The sequence below is a fragment of the Sceloporus occidentalis genome, unplaced genomic scaffold, assembly GCF_023333645.1.
Source record: "Sceloporus occidentalis isolate IW3139 unplaced genomic scaffold, rSceOcc1.0.p SCAF_17, whole genome shotgun sequence".
In the NCBI taxonomy this organism is placed as follows: Eukaryota; Metazoa; Chordata; class Lepidosauria; order Squamata; family Phrynosomatidae; genus Sceloporus; species Sceloporus occidentalis.
In genome coordinates this window covers 5,323,241-5,343,003 of record NW_028316997.1, presented here as the reverse complement: position 1 = coordinate 5,343,003, position 19,763 = coordinate 5,323,241, and the positions used below count along the sequence as shown (strand labels likewise).

Genomic DNA, 19,763 nt, shown 5'->3' with positions numbered 1-19,763 from the left:
TGGAGTATCTATTTTAACGTGTTTGAACATGTTGTGGATGTTGGCATATGTAGCAAGAGTTCCCTTCCTGTAAATTGTATGATAGCTATAATTTATATAATTTTTTTTCCATACAGTAGAATTATATATAAAAAGTGATTCAATTTTTACATATACCTTCACAACAAATGGAGTTCAGCAGGAACACTTTCTTTCTGTGATAATCAGACCACTTTATGTAATGGACAGTTTTATAGCTCTTTTACTGGTTTACCATATGCTTTACAAACCTTTCTCTCCTTTTCTATAGGTTTCGGCAGTGAGCACTATTGTGAACAGAGGATTACCGCTAAAAGCATATGTTTTCAGGAACTACAACCATTTTCCAGGTGTTAAGTCCCCATTACATGGGAGGATGTCAGTATAATCTATGGCAAGCTATAAGAGCTTCCTCTGCTGCTCCTGGATACTTCCAGGAATATGTTCTAGGAAACGACTTGCACCAGGTAAGTTTATATAGTGCTAACCTCAACAGTGCCATGTTACTTGATGCTTAGTGGAAGATGATGATACCTTTTTATTGGGTCAATAAAGGTAAAAATACAGTTACATAAGATGTGTAGACTTCAGAGGTCCATTCTCCAGGATCAACGAGAGAGCCCTAAGGTCCCAAACATTTGTGTGACTCTACATATTTTTCTTTGTTAGCCCAATAACCTTTGTCTGAACACTGATTACTGCTGCCACCTGCGTAATTCTGAATCCTGGGTTAATAAGCGTTTCTTGTATTTCTCAAGGCACTAAGTTCTATTCTGCAGGGTGCTCTGCCATGCAGTAGACGCCTCATTACAGGTCTAGAGAAAGTGCTGAGGGGAACGCGTCTATTTATGAGTATAGACGCTTGCACACAGTGAGACAGGCTTCTGTAGCTGAACCGTGTGGATGTGAACTGCTGAATTATATCATAATGTCTTCAGTCGACTACATTTTCCTGAATGCCTGGAGGTTTGGCTGTTAATCTTGTTAAGAACATCCTCTTTGTCGTGTTCCATCTTCAGACTACATGATTGACCTTGTGTCCATGAAGCTAAAAAAATCTAAACTGAATTTAAATGGATGGAATCTGCCAGCAATGCCTCTAATAAAATCTGCTATAAGAAACAAGCCAGCTTTGTAAGCCTGTTCACATATTCTGCCTGTACTATACTATTCAGTGTTAATAAACTAAAATAATGCAGTTGTGACACAAACATCCAAGGCAAAATATAGCATTTGGGGTACAACGCTGTTAGTGACAACAATGGACATTGGGGGGTATTTAAGTCTGAGTTAAAGGTTGGCAATGAATGCAACATTTTTTGGGGGAGCAAGTAGGGTGTTGGGTTGTATAGCTAGAGACTTTATAAGTGCAAAATAGGAGATGGTTATGTTCCTCAGCCCTTGCTTAGAGTGTTGTGTACAGTTCTGGAGACCATCTGTAGAATGATATTGAGACTCTACAGAGAGTATAAAGGGAAGCTACTTAAATTGTAAATAGTTTGCAAGATATAAAAAAGACTAGGATCTCGGTATAACTGAGAGACGAGACAGTAGATGTGATAGAACATTTGCATATATACAAGAGATAAGTGTAAAGGTAAGAGGGTGATACATAAGTGGAACATTCTCCCAATAAAAATGGTAAGGGTTAATATAGTGAGGGAATACTAGTAGACATGGAATATACCTAAGGACGTCCTGAAAAAAGGCCAAGGACTGAATAAGGTTTATGGTCTTTACATCAAAATTGGGCAGACTAGGTGGGCTAAATTCTATGTTTTCCTGTGTTTACCTAAACGTGAGCCGTCGGGTGCATTTATGGTCTGTATGAAAAAGCCACTTCTTTAATTACCAATTTATTTGATTTTTTTTAAATATATGACTACTAGAATTATAATTTTTAACTTGTCCCATCCGCTTTTATCATCTATATTCAAATACCTTTTTATAGTTATATCCCTTGAACCAAAAATATTTAAGGTTTCATTGTTATGTAATAGCAATAAAAATGTTTAGTAAAAAAGGAATACGCGTTGGCAGATGATTCACTGTTTGTTACATTTATTGCTGGCCAACAAAGCATGCAAGCAGTGAAAGGAACTAGTAATGCAAAGCATGTCTTTCAGCGCAGCAAGTTGAAATGGTTACTATGGAGTCTGAAGACTTCGCTCCCAAATATTAGTGCACGACGTGCCAAGTTATATATCTTCCAGCAATTTCACTCAATGGACCTGTACCTAGTTATAAGTCCAAGGGGATACGCGCTAAAAGCTTTTTCAACAATTGCAATTTTTCATCTAGTGTGGTTTTGTAATTCTAAAGGATAATGTATTCACACTGTATGTGAACCGTTATTGTGAGAGGGGAAAAAATGACAAATTGTGCTTTCATTATTGCAAAAAATTGGTACATTTCCACCAGTTGGAAAACCATGTTAATTCTTGGCATCTCACATGGCGGATGTAAGCCATGGTGTGAAATCTTACTCCTTCTTGTCTTTTAGTAAAAATGCCAACTGTGATGGGACTGCCTAGGTTCTTTTTTAGACCATCAAAAACTACATCTACAAATTTGGAGACGGGCCTAAACGCAATTAATGTGCTGTTAGAAGGTAGAACTAATACTCGGCTTGTGCAAGTGGAGTCGCAATGCATTTTAACCCAAATTTACCCTTTTATTACCAGATGAAATTAAAGGTGCCAGAATTGCAAAACCATACAGAAGTGTAGTTGATGTAAACCGTAGTTAAGAATTGTTTTTAGTTAAAAAAAATGACTAATACTAATACCACTGCTTAATAAAACTTAACTGCAACAAAGGATATCTGATTAAGGCAAAAAAAAAACCTACAAATTAAATATCAAAATACACAATTTAGGAAGCTACCAGCATTCCAAGGATTATTTTAAAAAAAACCCTATTTCCCCGTTGTTGCATGTTTTTGTTGTTTACTTCCTGCGGTGCATCCATGCAAATTACAAATGGTTTTACAAACTCACATTTACACAATTCTGGCATGAAGCCCTGACAGGTAAATCTTAATGATTGGCGAAAGCCCTCTTGTACCCTACATGGATACAATATTTTGTTGTCTTCCAAGGGAATATAAACACGTTTTCACAGCTAGTTTAGCTTAATTGAGCCTAATTGTTCAATTAAGTTGATCTTAATTTGCTGCCACTGGTTTGCTGTTTCTGCCTCCTTGCAAATTTGCAGTATTTATTTTCGTTACATTGTTTTGTCCGACTTGGTAATGTATAGAGTGTTGCAGTGAGAAATTTGGACTAAAGGTTTGTGCTTGTTTAATACCATGTGCTAGGTAACTTAATTTCAGCTAAACAAGCATAAGTTGGGCTACCAACTACAACCTGTCTGTGCTATCGGCTTGCCTGATCATGTAGAGGGAGTCACAAATTAGCTCCTTGCATCACTGTGGATGGCAGGACCCTGGAAGGAAAAAAACAAGCAAACAAATGCTAAAGTATTTTTAATAAAATATCCTTTTAAGATTGTATTAATGTATTTAAATATTGTCAGTTCTCCAACCATTTCTGAGCAAGCATATTGCTTACTGGAAAGGCTTTTACCAACGTGTCTGCATAATGCATCAACAAGCAACTGTAGACAACATGTTGCTATTGATACCATGTCAAATTATACTGAGTAGGTGTTAAAATATGAATTCTGCAGTGAGAGAAATTGGGCAAAAACTACTTGGTAAGATAAAATACAACTTGCCTCTTGTGAATGTATTGCATGTCGTTTAAAAATAAGTAGGTTTTCATGGATCTTGATTGCTTGTAAATGACTTTTAAAGCAAAATGTATTAGGGTAATCGGAGTCAAATAGTACACAAGAAGCTCAACAACCGGTGATTTATTTGCAATTGTCTGATATTGCATGTAGTTACTTTGAACAAATTTCTATTGCCGGTTTGTAAGAACGTCACATGCCTATTTTTTTGAAACCTCACGTCAGGACTGCGTGAACTGCACTTTAAGGATTGTTTAATAAAACAACGTTCGGACTACTTTTTCTAACATCATTTCTACAGACAAATAGAAAATATTGCCACGATGCTTCATTATTCCTCTGCGCAATTTAACATCACTTCTTTATCGGGTGCAGCTGTAGTAAAATGAGATTTCTCCCGGTGTGAATCAGTGTTAAATAATTGAACAAACTCTCGTTAAGGTTCCCTTCACAAGAAATCAAAAGCAGAAACCTGATCTGGAGGGACAGAATAGGAGAAAAAAATATTTGCCTCTTTTCATATACTGAAAATGAGCAGAATACAAGAGATTTGAGGATTGAATGAAATCCCTTCAATTATCTACTGCTAGAATTAGAACAAAAATCTAACATGCATAAGATAACCTCTAGAGAACTTTGTTTGTCATTTTCTGATTTAAATAAGAAGTATTGTCCCGCCAATAAAAAATGCTTATTACGCTGCTTAGTAGATACTCCATTATTCATTGTTTTTGTTTAAAGAAGAAAAAAAAGTTCTTTGCCGAAATGTCCTTCCGGTGTAAGTGTTTTGTACAAGTTGTGGCGCGTGTGCCAAAAGTCGCGTTAGACCCTCTGGAATTGCTGAAGCTGGCTGGCTCTGAGTATCCCGGGTGTATAGAGAATTTATAAATGTATGAAGAAAATTCAGTGGTCTGTCTCATTAAAGTACATATGAGGCTGGAATGTACCTTGATTAGTTGTAATATACCAAAAAAAATTGAGCATTAAGCCTATAAAATATGTATCGTTTTTTTTCAGCTAAAACAGTGTTTTCAGTAATATATATATATATATATAAACAAGATGGCCAACATTACCATACTATATTATATATATATATATATATATATATATATATATATATATATATATTGTATGGTAATGTTGGCCATCTTGTTAAAGATAAGTAAACGCCAGGGGCTAGTCATACAGAGGACAAATATTGAAGTACTCTTGTTGTCTTCATTGTGGACAAACTGTTTATTTGGTGTCCAAACAGTGAAACAAATAGAGTTCACATTTCAATTCCCTATATAAAAAATGAAAGCAGCTCAACAGGCACGGGATGCAGGCTAATGATTGGAGACATTGAGTGAAATCTAAGGAGAATATACCTTGCGCATTAGAATCAATGTCTTATTATTTGTAACGTGTCTAATGACATCATTTTCTTTTTCTTCCAGGACGGGGGTTTACTTATAAATAACCCATCTGCACTGGCACTTCATGAATGTAAGTGTCTTTGGCCAAATGTGCCGCTGCAATGTGTGGTGTCACTTGGTACGGGACGTTATGAAAGTGCTGGGAAAAGTAATGCGACGCACACAAGCCTGAAAGCAAAAATCACGAATGTGATCAGCAGTGCAACAGACACGGAAGGTGAGAACCCATCTGAGCCAAGAGTTACTTTGTATTTATTTCTTAATTTTAGTTACACAGGGAACATGTTTAATAAGGCACTTTTATGTATACAGTAGCATTTGCCTGCAGTGGCTAAGACTCTTCCCTGAATGAACACAAGGTGCGTCGTAATTTTGACCTCATATATCTGCATTGCTGCTTACAAAGCTTCATTAGTTATCCCATCCACAATATTGAGAGAGAATTAGATGTAAGGCATGTACCAACCTGACTCTGTGTTCCTTTATTCTTGTAATTACTGTGTATTCCTTTGTTGTCCAAAACTTGTTGTTCAGATATTTTTAATGTATCTGTGTTTAGTACTTTTATCTGTTTATCTCAAATACACTGTTTTTTTTTTACTCAGTTTTACCAACTGCCTGGTGTAATATGAAATGCATATACCAAGACATAAGCATTCTTCTGGGCACATGGTGGCTACCCAGCATTAGCACAGTTCAATTATCTTTTGTACATTTAGTCAATTTAAATGATAGACTTGGTACATCTAAAATACCAATACCCACATTTATCAGTCATTAAAATGTTCTTCCTATGACATTGTTTTTGCTTCTACAACTTCTCATTCACTATATCTTGTGACAATGGGGATTGTGTTGAGGCTATTTTTATTCTACTGATTTTCTTTCTCTGCTTGCTCAGCATGCGCTGAAGTGAATGGAATGCTGTACTAAGCATTGATGGTAGCTAATTCAAATAAAACCTCACCCTGATGCGCATTGCAGAGCTTAGGTCATTTTACATTTGGGTTGTTTGTCATATCCAGTGGATTGGCCTCTTACCATAGGGGAAAATATCCCCAAATATGATTAAGCTAGTGCAGGGAAGTTTGGAACCTACAAAATAACCATATTTGAGCAATTGAGTCTTCATCTTTGCAACTCCTGAAGCCTAGATTTCACATAGGCGTTACAACATTTTTAACGATTGTATGGCATAAGCTACCAATGAAGTAAAATCAGAATAGATGTTTCTTGAGCTAGAGCACAGCTATTATTAAATTCTGAATATTGTAGTTTTGATGCCCCCTTATATGGAAGGAATAATGTATATAGAGAAGGTGTATTAGAACTCCAAGATGAAGGGCATTAACTATGTGGTTCGGACTTGGAAGACAAACAATTGTCTTCACATGTATGCCAAAACTCCTCAAGTGCCACAATAGATGGCATTAAAAGCAATTCTAACTGGGACAACTTGTGAAAGTTCTAGCACCCCTCTGACCCAGGGTAAACATTTTTAATGTGTGTGTGTGTGTGTGTGTGTGTGTGTGTGTGTGTGTATTATATATATATATATATATATATATATATGTGTGTGTGTGTGTGTATGAGTCCACCAGATACAGTAGCTCTGTCTTTAAATCATGGGACTCTTTCCAGAAACCTTTGGTCCTATCCAAACTAATGCTATGATCCTGACTTTTGTGTGATCTCTTTGGATAACTTTGAGCTACTGGAATAGCAAAAAGGATCTTAGGCAATACAGGCAATGTCCACTCTTACGAAGCAAGCATTTGTAAACGGTTGCAGCGCAGCTATTCTATTATGTCCTTACTTGCGAGTATCTTTAAAGCGGGGTATGCCTGTATATTCATTTAGCAATACAAGCCAAAAGATGCAAATGTGTTGTACACAGCTGTGTCTCTGCACATCTTTGCAGCATTAGCACTAACTGTGTTCATTCTTCTGTGCTGAGCGCATGATCCGTGCATGTCGAATAATTTTCAAAATGGCAACATTAAAAAAACAAACAAACAAACAAAAAAACTCTTGAAAATATAGTCCCTATCTAGATACATAACAGGATTAAATAAGTGTATATGTGCTGTGATTGATATAAATAAGCAACTTCTGTATTTTTTTCCCCATGACTATAGAGGTTCACAAAACACTTGATGCCCTGTTGCCACCAGATACTTATTTCCGCTTCAATCCTGTAATGACTGAAGACATAATGCTGGATGAAAACCGCAAAGAAAAACTCGCTCAACTACAGATGGATGGCATGCTTTATTTACAGAGAAACGAAGAAAAATTGAAGAAAGCTGCTAAAGTATTGGCGTTAGAAAAAACAACAGTACAACAGATCTGTGACTGGGTTAAATTAAAAAGAGACATGTATGACGGCCTTCCACCCTTTTCAAAACTGTAACTTTGACAATATGGTTTATAAGAAAGTTTTACACTTTTGATCTCTAACACACATACCTGTGTTGCATTTTACGCCTCTTTGGTAGCAAGAGTTAAAGGGATTATTATAGACACTGTATTTATTCCAGGATGGTCTGAAAGACGAGGAAATCTTTCCACTGAAAGAGATGTGTATTATTGAAAACAGTTTGATCTGTTAAACATTATATTTTGACAATGGAATGTAAATATTGTGAATATTATCCTGATTTTTATTCTGTTTTTATTGGCCAAGTGAACTCATTGGATGCAACCTTACATCTGATTATTTATTTAGGGCACACTATCAATTAAAGCTTGAAGCATCACTTAGCAGTTATCAAGAACAACATATTCCGTCCTCACTAATCGTATTTATACCTAAACAAGATGTGCTCTTAAAATATATCTTAAATGTTTAAACATGAAACAATGTGCAGTGTTTTCCCCTCTCTCCCTTTCTTCTTATTCTCGGTCTTTCTTTCCTCGTTATGCATGGAAATCTCTGCTACTTCATACACAGCTTTCTTTTTTTAGAGGGCGAATATCATTGGTGCACTGATATACTGATAACATGTTTGCAACTTTATTTTGTTTCACCAAAGTACATTTTATTTTTTGTTGACAAAAGTAATTACGGTTTAATATCACATAATTATATAAAAAAAAAATATTTAGGAATACTAAATTGAAATAAATATCTTAAGGAGCTGAGTATACTTATATGTTTAAGCCAACCCCAGCTCACAAATTATCTCAATTATTTCGTTAAATCCAGCACAATAAAAAAAATTTTTTTTTAACATTTCCTAAAGGACTACCGTGTGGCGCATTAAAAAAAAAAGTTCTTCTTCCAAAAGTACATGATTTACATGACCATCTTTGCACGCATTCCTTTGTTTCTGCATGGATTACATATTACAAATTGATCTTACACTGAAAGTTTTCCATGTACTAAATATATTCAAATGTCGAAATATTATGATACCTATTTGTATTTTCTTCATTTTCTTTTGAGTTTATGTTGGCCTATATACTGCATTTTTTTTTTTTTTTTTTTTTTTTTTTTTTTTTAGGTTGTCTAGAATTTTAAAGTTAATGTTAATTTTTTGTTCCATGGGAAAAAAAAAATGTATAACTGAAAACCATAGCAAAAAAATGGAGTCGGCGAGGTCCTGAATGTACAAATGCCTGAGGAACTCTTGAGTCAGGTGTTAGAAAGGCATGAAACTTTACGAAGAATTGTCAAGTAAAAATGTTTTAAAAATATATAATTCTAGCTAACTTGTTGTCGCTGCTCCATGCAGCACTCTCCTTGGATTGTTGTAAATTGTAAATGATTCACAAATCAATACATGCATTATGCTTAACAGAAGACACTTCAATATGAAGTACAGAGTCTAATTATAAAATATGCCTGACATGGCTACCATGCCTGTCCTACAAAAAACAGGACTTTTCGGAGGTACATATAAGCTGCCATTGATTATGCTTTTATAATAGTTATTCAAACCTACCAGTAAACATACTGACTGTATTAAAAAGTACACAATATACTAATGAGTTTTTACATATTCTCCATAATACAGGTTACAACTGCTATCTATAAATAGAGCTATTGAAACACAATCTGGTGATGTCACAGCTTTTAGGATTACTAAATTAATTAACAATGCCCTTAGCTTATATTTTTTGATACATGTTGTTTGAGTAAGGGTGCTGAAATCATTGTCTCATGTTGGTATTCCAACACTAATAATATATCTATCTCCTCATCCACGTTTACAAAGGCTGCCTGAACCAATCAGTTACAAGCAGCAACTTAACTTCAAAGATAAAAGTTAATGGAGGTTAATGTGCATACAATCCATGAGAAAAAAAAAAGTTCTGGAGACTCTGGTGCCTATGTACATTTCAGCCCTGAGTCTCTCAAATTAATTCAACCTTATTCAGAACACAGTAGTGCTTTTTTTTTTTTTTGTTTTAAAGTTTACCTCCCAAGAAATATTTTCCTATTGAATATGTATCTGTATGTTACGTGAAAACGATGAGAAGAATTAAACATAAAACCAGCAAGTTTACAGCCGACATAATGTAGATTGTCAGACCACAAAAAGTAGTGGGCTTTAGTAATGCCTCTCAATAAATGTAAATAATAATATAGTAGATGAGTTCAAATACCATGCAAAGTGGAAGATGACTCAGAGACATATGGAGACTCCGTATCAAAACAGGTTCCCAGATATGCCAACCTGTTGGGTCTTCCAACAACGTAAATTAAATGGAAACGTAATGAAGCATTAGTGGCGCTGCATCTTTATGAACAGGAAATCTTTATAATACTAAAAAACAATAATGTCCAATCAAGTATTCTAAAAGGGTTTCCCTAATATTTATCCTACTTCTATTTAATGCCCGCTCTGCAATGTTTAAGCTCACCTGCAACAAAGACCTTCTTTGGCTAAAACTTTTAGCTGTTGTAATGTACGGTTTGTCTAAAACCTATCCTATGCAAGCAAAAGAGAAACTTGTTCTTATTATTACAAATATCTAACAGCATTTTGGTCTAGTGGCAATAACCTAAAATGCTTCCAGTTGAAGCTATTAGGATACAGGTCAATACATTAATATAATTGGTGATTCTGATTTTCTGCAGATGAAATTATTGCATGAATCAAGACAAGCATATAATGTATTAACCACATACCTACCAACAAGAACATTCTTTATTATGACTTAGAAGCATAGAAATTGAAGGTAGATAAGAACCATTCAGCTAATTTAGTCTGCCCAGTTTTCCTGATGTAGAGACTTAGATTCAAGATAGCTAACGCCTAACCCATAAATGTTTAAATGCCCTCATTGTATTAGCCTCTACCACTTCTGCTGGGTAGATGTTGCATTTATCTCTCACCCTCTCTGTAAAGTAAAATGTCCATATATGACATCTAAGCCACTGGCCCTCCAGTTTTAGATTATGGCCTCTTGTAACATTTCTCCTCTGAAATAAACCTCCCTTTTTAAAAACCTTCATTTAAATGTTTCCAAGGTAAAAATATTGAGATGCCTTAGGCTAGGTTTCCACTTGGGTATTTTTTGCAAAAACGCCCATAAAAACGCCAATTCAGCCACACTGCGTTTTATTAGTGAAAAAACGCTGCGGCCAGATGTTAGCTGTTCTTCAATAGGAAATCGCACAATGCCATATCCACTTGGCGTTTTTCTGTTTGGCGTTTTTTCAATCCTCTGGTGTTTTACTGCTTTTTTGGGCTCTGTGGCAGTTTTTCAAAATCGCAGCATGTTGACACTCTGGCGTTTTTTTGCAAGGAAATCTTGGCGTTTTTCTCCAATAGAAGTCTATGGGAGAGAAAAAACGCCATGAAAAAGCCATGTGGGTTTTTTATGGCGTTTTTTTCCACAGTTACAAAACAGGGGCAGGACCCAGGAAGAGGAAGAGCTGCCATTTTCCCAGTACTGTGGTAAAACTTTTATCTGCTTGTACACTGTGTGCTGTCTCTGTGTAATTTATTAGCAGCATGGCATCCAGAATTGTCTTTGATGTGTCCATGCTTATTCAACTAGTGAGTATCCCTTGCAATTTGCACCATCATTTGGGGCCAATCTTCTTAGAGGAGCAGACATTCGGAATAAAGCATGCCTTACAAACCACAGAAAAGAGACAAAAGGGTCCGCCGGGGCGTGTTTAAGTAGAGCTCTACCAAGGAAATGACATCAGGAGAGGGCAGATACTTGCCATTTATCCGAATCCCTTTTAGCTGGGTGAAAAAACTACCTTTCAAAAAAACAATTTCCACAGAAAGGCTAAAACGCCAGGAAAAACGCCAGAAAAAACGCAGGAAAATGCAGTAGCAAGAAAATAACGCAGGAAAAATACCCAAGTGGAAACCTAGCCTTAGACTGATGTTTTTACCTTCCAAGTGCATTATTTGACATTTATCAACAGTAAACTGCAGCTGCCACATTCTCAACTATTTTTTATAGTTTAACTAAATCACTTGCCATTTTGGTTTGTTCCACCCGAAATGTCTCCCCTGTTGCAGACCTTTTTATATTTGCACAAAAAAGACATTCCTTACCATTATGACCTTTTGTATTGTTTCTAATAAAATATTAAAAAGCACATTAGCTCCCCACTATTAACAAAACCTTACTCTGAATATACACCATTAACTACAACCTAGCCTATTGATCAACCATAACCATTCAACTATTTTAACACCCAAACACTCCCAATTATACTCAACGATTATCTGTTAAAAGACAAAAAAACAATTATAGTGAGATATTGCCTGTGGTAAAATATAGCATATAAAAAGGGGAAAATTTAATCATGCCGGACATTTTAATTAAAAGAAAGATTAGTTTGAGGATTATTCTGCTTGCCCTTGGAGTCATTAGAATGTGTTTAGCCCATTTTATAATTGCCGTAAACACAATAAGGCCATTTGTTCTGATTATCTTCATCTGGCTTAATCTAGAGATGTATTGGGCAGATTGAATTTGGCTATATAACTATAACTCAATAAATGATACCAAATGGACAACTGTTAATTATTGTTTTATCTATTGTTGTAGATCTAGAATATTTAGTAAATATTTTTCTCTTGTATGCATGCATAGTTTAAAGGGACAGTTTATTGATGAAGAATGTGCATTATAGTACTTTATTATATATCATATTTTATTATGCATTCTTTAACCCCACCTCAAAAAAAGTCTTACCTAAGGTAGAACTCCAGCTCTCCCTCGCTCTCTGTTGGTCCAACAGATCAGCTAATCAGTGTCAGGAAAGCGTTTTCTTTGAAATCAATAGGGTTGCTATCTGCATTTGTGCAGGGGATCTGAACCAAGCCACAGCTGGAACTGACAGGCGGTAAGTATATCATTGTGCATGGAGCAAAAACACATCTCTTGCATGGAAAATACCTGAGGGGTGGGAAAAGGGCCAAATGCATAAGAGGGATATATGTACAAGGTGGACACCAAGTGCATTTCAAGAGAACAAGCAGCTGGCGTATGTATTTAAGTGCTGTAAAGAGAAAGTCTAATTTTTAAACTTAAGTACAAATTCATGGCACAGGGCAGCAAACTACAAGTCCACCCTCACCCGCAGGCATAACAACAGGGGCCCGTGCCTCTAGACTCTGGGCACTGTCTGACCCCTGCGACCCCTTCTTCCTGTCTCCTCGTACCGGTTCAAAATAGTTTAGAAAGGGTCCTTCCAACCTGGACTGCACTGATCCATGTCGGAAGGGCCCTATCTAAACTATTTTGAACTGGCCCAGGAGCGTATCGGAGGTCATGTGACTTAACGTGTAGGAGCGGTGAGAGGCAAGCGGGCGCAGGAGGTGGAATATTTGTACATATGTTTGCATATATATATATATGCATGTGTACTTTTGTGTGTGTGCTTGAGCATGCATGTGTACTTATTTGTGTGTGTGAGCATGTAATTGTGTAAGTGGGGTGAGTTGGAGTGTGTGTTAGTGAGTATGAGTAAGTAATTGTAATTTGTATAAATATGTTGTATGTTGGAAGGGGGCAAGGGGCAAAGAAGGTACAGGCCAGTTGCGCGGGGGCAATAATGGCACAGAGTAGCTGTTGAAGTTGGGGGGCCCAGGGCAACTTTTCATGGTTTCTAGTTATGCCCCTGCCCTCACCTGTGGTTAGGACATTGAGTTGATTGCACATTAATTTGTAAGAATAACACACTGTGTACTGTAAAATGTTTGTCTTGTGCCACAACAGGAATACATGCTTTTTGATGTTAATGTGCACAGAGACCTGTACATGAGTACAAAATCATTACCTTTACCTTTCATAGTATTCCTCTTCCCAATTTGTTTTCAACACCCCTTCATAATAAAACTGCTGTGCACCAACAATGTGTACCCATTCTAAATATACTCTGTAGTATCTAGACATCAGTCTCCTATTGAGAAAGGCAGACTGAGAATTTAAAGAAGGCCAAAAACAAGTTCTTTGAGAAGCTATTAAAAATGACAGGCATAGCAGGAAATGATTGAGTGCAGCGGGACTGAAATGGGGAGCTAGCCTTTGTGCTGAATCATGTAGTCTGGACAATGTATGAAAGGTTATGAAAAAGGATGAATGAAACACCTGACTTCAGCTCAGACCTTTCTCTGATTCTTTTTTTGAATCCCTGTGGTGACTAAATACACTGTTAATAATACTTATTATCAGTTGCAAAATGCAAGAAGCAATGTGTGGGTGTTTTGGGACCAATCCTTACAAAATGTTAAATTTATTTTAGGTAGCCACATCGTCTGTAGAAAAGACAGTTTTGCTGAATTTCCCCATAGAAGTGTGCACCATTTAAATGTATCAAGTACTGAAATTATGAGTTTAGATGTGTTCACAAGCGACCTGCAATTATCCACACTACCATAATGACAGCAGCCATGGAATAATTGCAGCAAAGAGCTTAAAGTCAACAGTCACATAGTAGTAGCTGGACTGTGCAGGATACTGTACCTAGGAGGTGCAGGCACTTAGCAGTACAAGGATAGCAGGTCCTGTGGGGTTAAAGTTGGAGTGGAGCTATGTACTTGATAGGTAATTGTGTGTGTGTACATGCACCCAATGGCTACAGAGAGTCTTAACTCTGTACTACATTCATTTCAATATTTTCTTATCTCTCTCACTAATGTACCATCATGCAAAGTTGGAATCTTTGAACAACTTGAGCTGCATCGACTCATGTGCGGGTCTTGCTTCAGGATGGTTCATCGCAGCAGGTTTAGCTATTTGTCTTCTAGTATTTAAAATTGCTCAGTATAAGTCTATTTCAAAATTTTGAAAATATTGATGCAGCAGAGGAACCATGTGAGTGATATATCCATGTGTGTGAAATTATTATTATGATTATTCTTTATTTGGTAGGTGCTAACATATTCTGTAACACTGTATAATTTTTACATGGACCCTGTCTGTTAGCTTCCAGTGTAGCTTTATGGCACTTTCATACAAAGTTCCTGGCACAAATGGTAAGCTTATGATGACCCTGTTCATGATCTTACATTTTAAATGAAATTATATGGGGGAACAGAGACAAAAGGAGGGGTATAAAGAGATAGCGGTATATCGGGGTAAGTGATTGCAAGATGAAAAATGTACTTTATAAATAAATAAAAGATTAAACGTTAATTTAGAGAGCCTACAAAAAATTACTCTTCGGACATGTTTTTACCCCCTCTACAGTACCAGTTTTTAGTACACTATTTTTTTGTTGTTGCCATTTTGGTTTAATCGAAATTCATCTTTTTAGTAGTTGACCATAGAAACAGTAGTGTACCTAAAGGGGGGGTTCACCCCGGGGTGCAACTCATCAGGGGGGTGCCTGCTTCCCCTGGACCAGTGATATCAGCAAGAGAGGTAAGGGTTTGTGGCAGAGGTGACACAGGCAGGCTTCTTCAGGGACAGAGGTGGCACAGGCAGGCTGCTTCAGGGGCCAAGGTGGCACAGACAGGCTGTTAAAGGGGCAGAATTTGCACAGGCAGCCTGTTTCAGGGGCATAGTTGGCACTGGCAGGCTGCTTCAGGGGCAGGGGTGGCATGAGCAGGCTGCTTAAGGGGCAGATGTGGCACAGGCAGGCTGCTAAAGGGGCGGAATGGGCACAGGCAGCCTGTTCCAGGGGCAAAGTTGGCACAGGCAGGCTGCTTCAGGGGCAGAGGTGGTACAGGCAGGTGGCACAGGCAAGCTGTCCTAGGGGCAGTGGTGGCACAGGCAGGCTGTTTTAGGGGTAAAGGCCTACCATGTCAATGTCTGGCTTAGCGTATAGTGTTAGGGGTTATGCTGCACTACTGTCAATGTCTGGCTCGGTGTATAGTGATGGGAGTTACTCTGTACCACCATCAATGTCTGGCTAGTGATAGGAGTTATGCTGTACCATATCTGTTCAGTAAATGTTATTTATTTAAACGCATTTAATTTATAAGTTTATAATTTATTTTTCCACATTTCTATTTTTTTCCAGTTTACATACAGTTTACAAATTTGTGAAATAAATATTCTTGCCAACATTCATTTTTTGTAGGGGGGGGTGCCACATACTCTAGGTACGCTGCTGCATAGAAACATACAAAAACTAATATGCTAATGTGTAAAAATCCTACATATTAAACACTTACTCAATTTATGTTTGGCAACATCCCCTTATTACAGTAATACCCCACATACATATTTTGGGTTAATAAGGTTTTAGGAAGGGTCATCCATCGTTGACATATTATAATTATCCTATAGTGTACTATTTTTAATACTACTGGCTTTTGTGATTTGGAGGTAGTGATGTTTTTTCTCTCTCTTCCCACTGGTCACACTATAATCAGCAAGCAGGGCTCCATAGATTTACTTTGCTGATCAAATTGTGTGCGATCAGCCAGCAGGGGGAGCAATCAGACTGCTGTGTCTCTTCTCTCCTCCAGAGACCTTCTGGCAGCATTGATGACAGGCTGTCAGCATTGACGCCATGCCTGATCACACTGTTCGCGTGATCAGGTATTTATGGTGTATTTATGATCGGGCATTTATGTTGTAAGCAATGCTGGCTTCTGTTGACATGGGACTCCAGTGTAATCTTCCTGCTGATTTTCCCATTTTAGTTGTATCTATCGTGATAAGACCATATTTCAAACATTGTCACAGAATAATGTTTTATACATAATCCCCAATACATTACACTGTAAATTCATTGTGGTGTATTTTATTTTCAAAGAAACATACAATTGGACATATGTATTGCATTTCCTAGTCTCAACTGTGTTAAGGTTCCTCAAGAAGGGCTACAATTTGATTTGGCTTCAGCTTCAGCTGTGGTCTGCTTGGTAACTCATATATGTAGGCCAAGAAATACCTGATGGAGTCCCATTTCTGCATGCTGCATCAAACACAGACTGGGGCTTTTAAGGAGTAAGTGAGTCGCTTGTGTGTGTGTGTGTGTGTGTGTGTCTGGGTATGTTAATGTGTGTGTCTGGGTATGTTAGTTTGTGTGTATCTGGGTAAGCTAGTGTGTGTGTCTGGGTATGTTAGTGTGTGTGTATCTGGGTAAGCTAGTGTATGTGTCTGGGTATGTTAGTGTGTGTGTCTGGGTGTGTTATTATGTGAACAATGTGTCTTTGTCTGGGTATGTTTGTGGGTATGTTTGTGTATATGGGTGTTTTAGTGTATGTCTGGGTATGCCAGCATGTGTGTCTGGGTATGTTAGTCAAAGAGGGTATGTATATGAACATTAGTCTTTGGGTATGTTAGTGTTGGTGTCTGCATATGTTTAGGTATGTTCATGACAGTGTGTGTGGGTATGTTAGTATTTGAACATGTGTCTTTGGGTATGTTAGTGTGTGAACTTATTTTTGGGTATGTTATTTTGTGTGTGTCTGGGTATGTTTGTATGTGAACATGTATCTTGTGTGTGAATAAGTGTTTGGGTATGTTTGTGTGTGTTTGTGGTGGGGTATGTTAGTGTGTGAACATGTTTCGGCGGGAATGTTGGCATGTTTTCTGGGTATGTTAGTGTGTGTGTTAGTGTGTAGCTGGGTCTGTGAGTATGTTAGCGTGTGTTAGTGAAAGTGTGTGTCTGGCTATGTTAGTGTGTGAATATGTGTCTTTGTCTGGGTATGTCAGAGTGTATGTGTCTGTGAGTATGTGAACATGTTTGTCCCATGTGTGCATGGGTATTCTTGTTTGCGTGCATGTATGTTAACATGTTGTGTGTCTGGCTGTGTTAATGTGTGAACATTTGTATTAGTCTGGGTATGTTAGTGTGTGTTTGTGTTAGTTTTTGTTACACAAAATGTTTAAAATGTTTTTAGGAGGCACCAGTATAAATTATTATGAGCATATACATCACCCTCACCATATCATTAGGCCTGATAACATCAATATTGCAACTGCATTTATTATAATGATTATTATTAATGTTGTGTAGATCAAAGTGTTCTGCTTTGCAACAGACGGAAAAATTGATGAATCTGGGTGGTTTTACCATTCAGACTGCAATAGCTTTTACTTAATAAATTAATGATACTTTCTGTACAAATGCAGCCGCATTATAAAGCAGGTGCTGGGGAGCGCGCAGTTCACGCTTATCCCTAATCGTCTGGAGCGCGCTCTTCACGGGCACGAGCCCATCGATTGAGGTGGCCGGGCGGGAGCAGGGACGCGCGCGCAGGGTACGAGCCTGGCAGAGCCCCGTACTGCTGCGCGTCCCCTGTCTTTAGAGCCGGGTATCTGAGGCGCGCTCCGTGTGGAGGATGCTGCTGGTCTGAGCTGAAGCTGCAGAGGCGGCTCTGTGTGCGTCCAGCTCCCGAGGACAGAACAGCATCTACACCCTGCACCGTCTCCAAGCACCCGAAACGGCATTAAAGCACCCGGGAGGTAAGGCGGGAGTGCGCACCGGCTTCTTGTTCCTGCCTGCGGTCGGCATTAGTCTGTGGGTGGGGAGTTACGCTGTCAGCGGCGCTCAGAGCCTTTACCTATGGGCTAGATGTGCTGCAAAGGCAACAGATGCGTTCTGCAGACAGGAGTAATCGGTTTTACTCATGTGCTGGTGATGAGGCAGTCATGTTAAGCCTGTGCTATAGCTATATGTCTGCCACCTTATTTATTGCCACCTTATTTATTCTACCCGCCTTTCGTCTCTGGTAGGAAAACCATCCCTTAGGAAGTTTAATGACCCCTCTGGTGACTGCAGTGCCGGCCTTGGCCCAGGAGATGACCATCTAGCTCTTAAGCCTTAGAGTATTGCTCACCCCTCTTCTTCACAGAGGGTTAAAAATCCGAGTTAATTACATTGATCATTTCTTATTTTGTTCCTAGTGCAGATGTGTCAATAATTTGTCGCCCGGGGAGCGCAGTGATGGCAGCTCCCGGGTCTAGGATTTTATTCCATAGGAGGCTGTGAATATTAATAACGAGCAGATCGATTAGGCAAACTTGCTTTGCTCTCAGATCATATGGGGGTTTCCTGGGGGAGATCGACTTGCATTAGTGATGGTCTGGTTTATGGCATTGAGTGGCGTGCCAGTGTTATCTAATGGCAGCCATCCAGCTACAGTACCTGTCACTGCTGGGTAACCCGCTTGCCCACACAGGGCAGGATATTAGTGGCATTTCCGCACGGACCTTATGGTTAGAGAGCCCTAGAGTCATGTGACACAGCCAATAAAATTCAGGATTTTCAGGGATTTTAATAATTGTCACACATCATTGATGGTTAATGTGGCACTAGCAACCCATACCTGTGGCTCTTGAAGACACACACACACATATATATATACATACATACACACACATATATATACCTACACACCAAAATGGCCGTACTAGAAGGTATTGGGTGTTACTGGAAGCGGACTTCATGAAGGTTGGAGACATGCGTAAACAACACGTTGTTTGTATTGTATGTTTGCTTGTGTTCATTACCCTTGCCTCTTGGGAGATCTATTTTCTTTTCATTTATTTTCGCCTCTTTGTTTATGGATTTGTAAAGGTTATTGTTGTTGCTTTAGGCGATGAGGTAGTGATACGCCTGTGTTTCATATTAAAGATTTTCTACATATTTACTGCCATAAGGGCGGTTATCAGCCTATCCGCGTTCGTATTTACCGAAGTGCAAGAGTGAGTTATATTGCTTAAAAAGAAAAACTGGAGATTCAAAGTAACTTTCCTCATTTTTATGCCGGTTTTTACATTGACATTTTACAGACAATGGTGTTTTTGTATTGTGTGTTGCATATCCTATTCATTTTCAGTTTTCTTTTGTAATTTGGAACACTCCGTATTGTATCTTGCCATCAGATCTTAATTCTCCGGTTTGTCCACAAGTCTTATCTTGGCTTCTTATGTGACACACAGCTTTTGATGAATCGGTTTGTCCTATGGAAACAAAATGTGATATATATGATTTTCACAGACTAGAAGTCGTCTCTCTCTCTCTCTCTGCTTTGCTTGTGTCAAATCTAAGTGAAGTTTGATGGATCCTTTTGACCAGTGCACGCTAGTTTGGTGAAATATGCTGTTGACAGTCAGCGCTCTACTGTTTGTAACCAGGCACAGGGAAACTAAAATGTGATAAAGATGACTTAGAAGAGAATTTGCGGT

General features: G+C 38.1%; 1 protein-coding gene across 1 annotated transcript in view; it reads left to right on the top strand.

Moving 5' to 3' along the window:
* Window positions 1–7,605, top strand: part of LOC149302776 (calcium-independent phospholipase A2-gamma-like) — a 38,622-nt gene extending 31,017 nt beyond the window's left edge. The window contains 4 exon segments of the mRNA XM_089481977.1: window positions 290–379; window positions 381–485; window positions 5,214–5,409; window positions 7,331–7,605. Of these exon segments, the coding sequence (XP_089338103.1) occupies window positions 290–379; window positions 381–485; window positions 5,214–5,409; window positions 7,331–7,605 (666 nt within the window).
* Window positions 7,606–19,763: the final 12,158 nt, after the last annotated feature.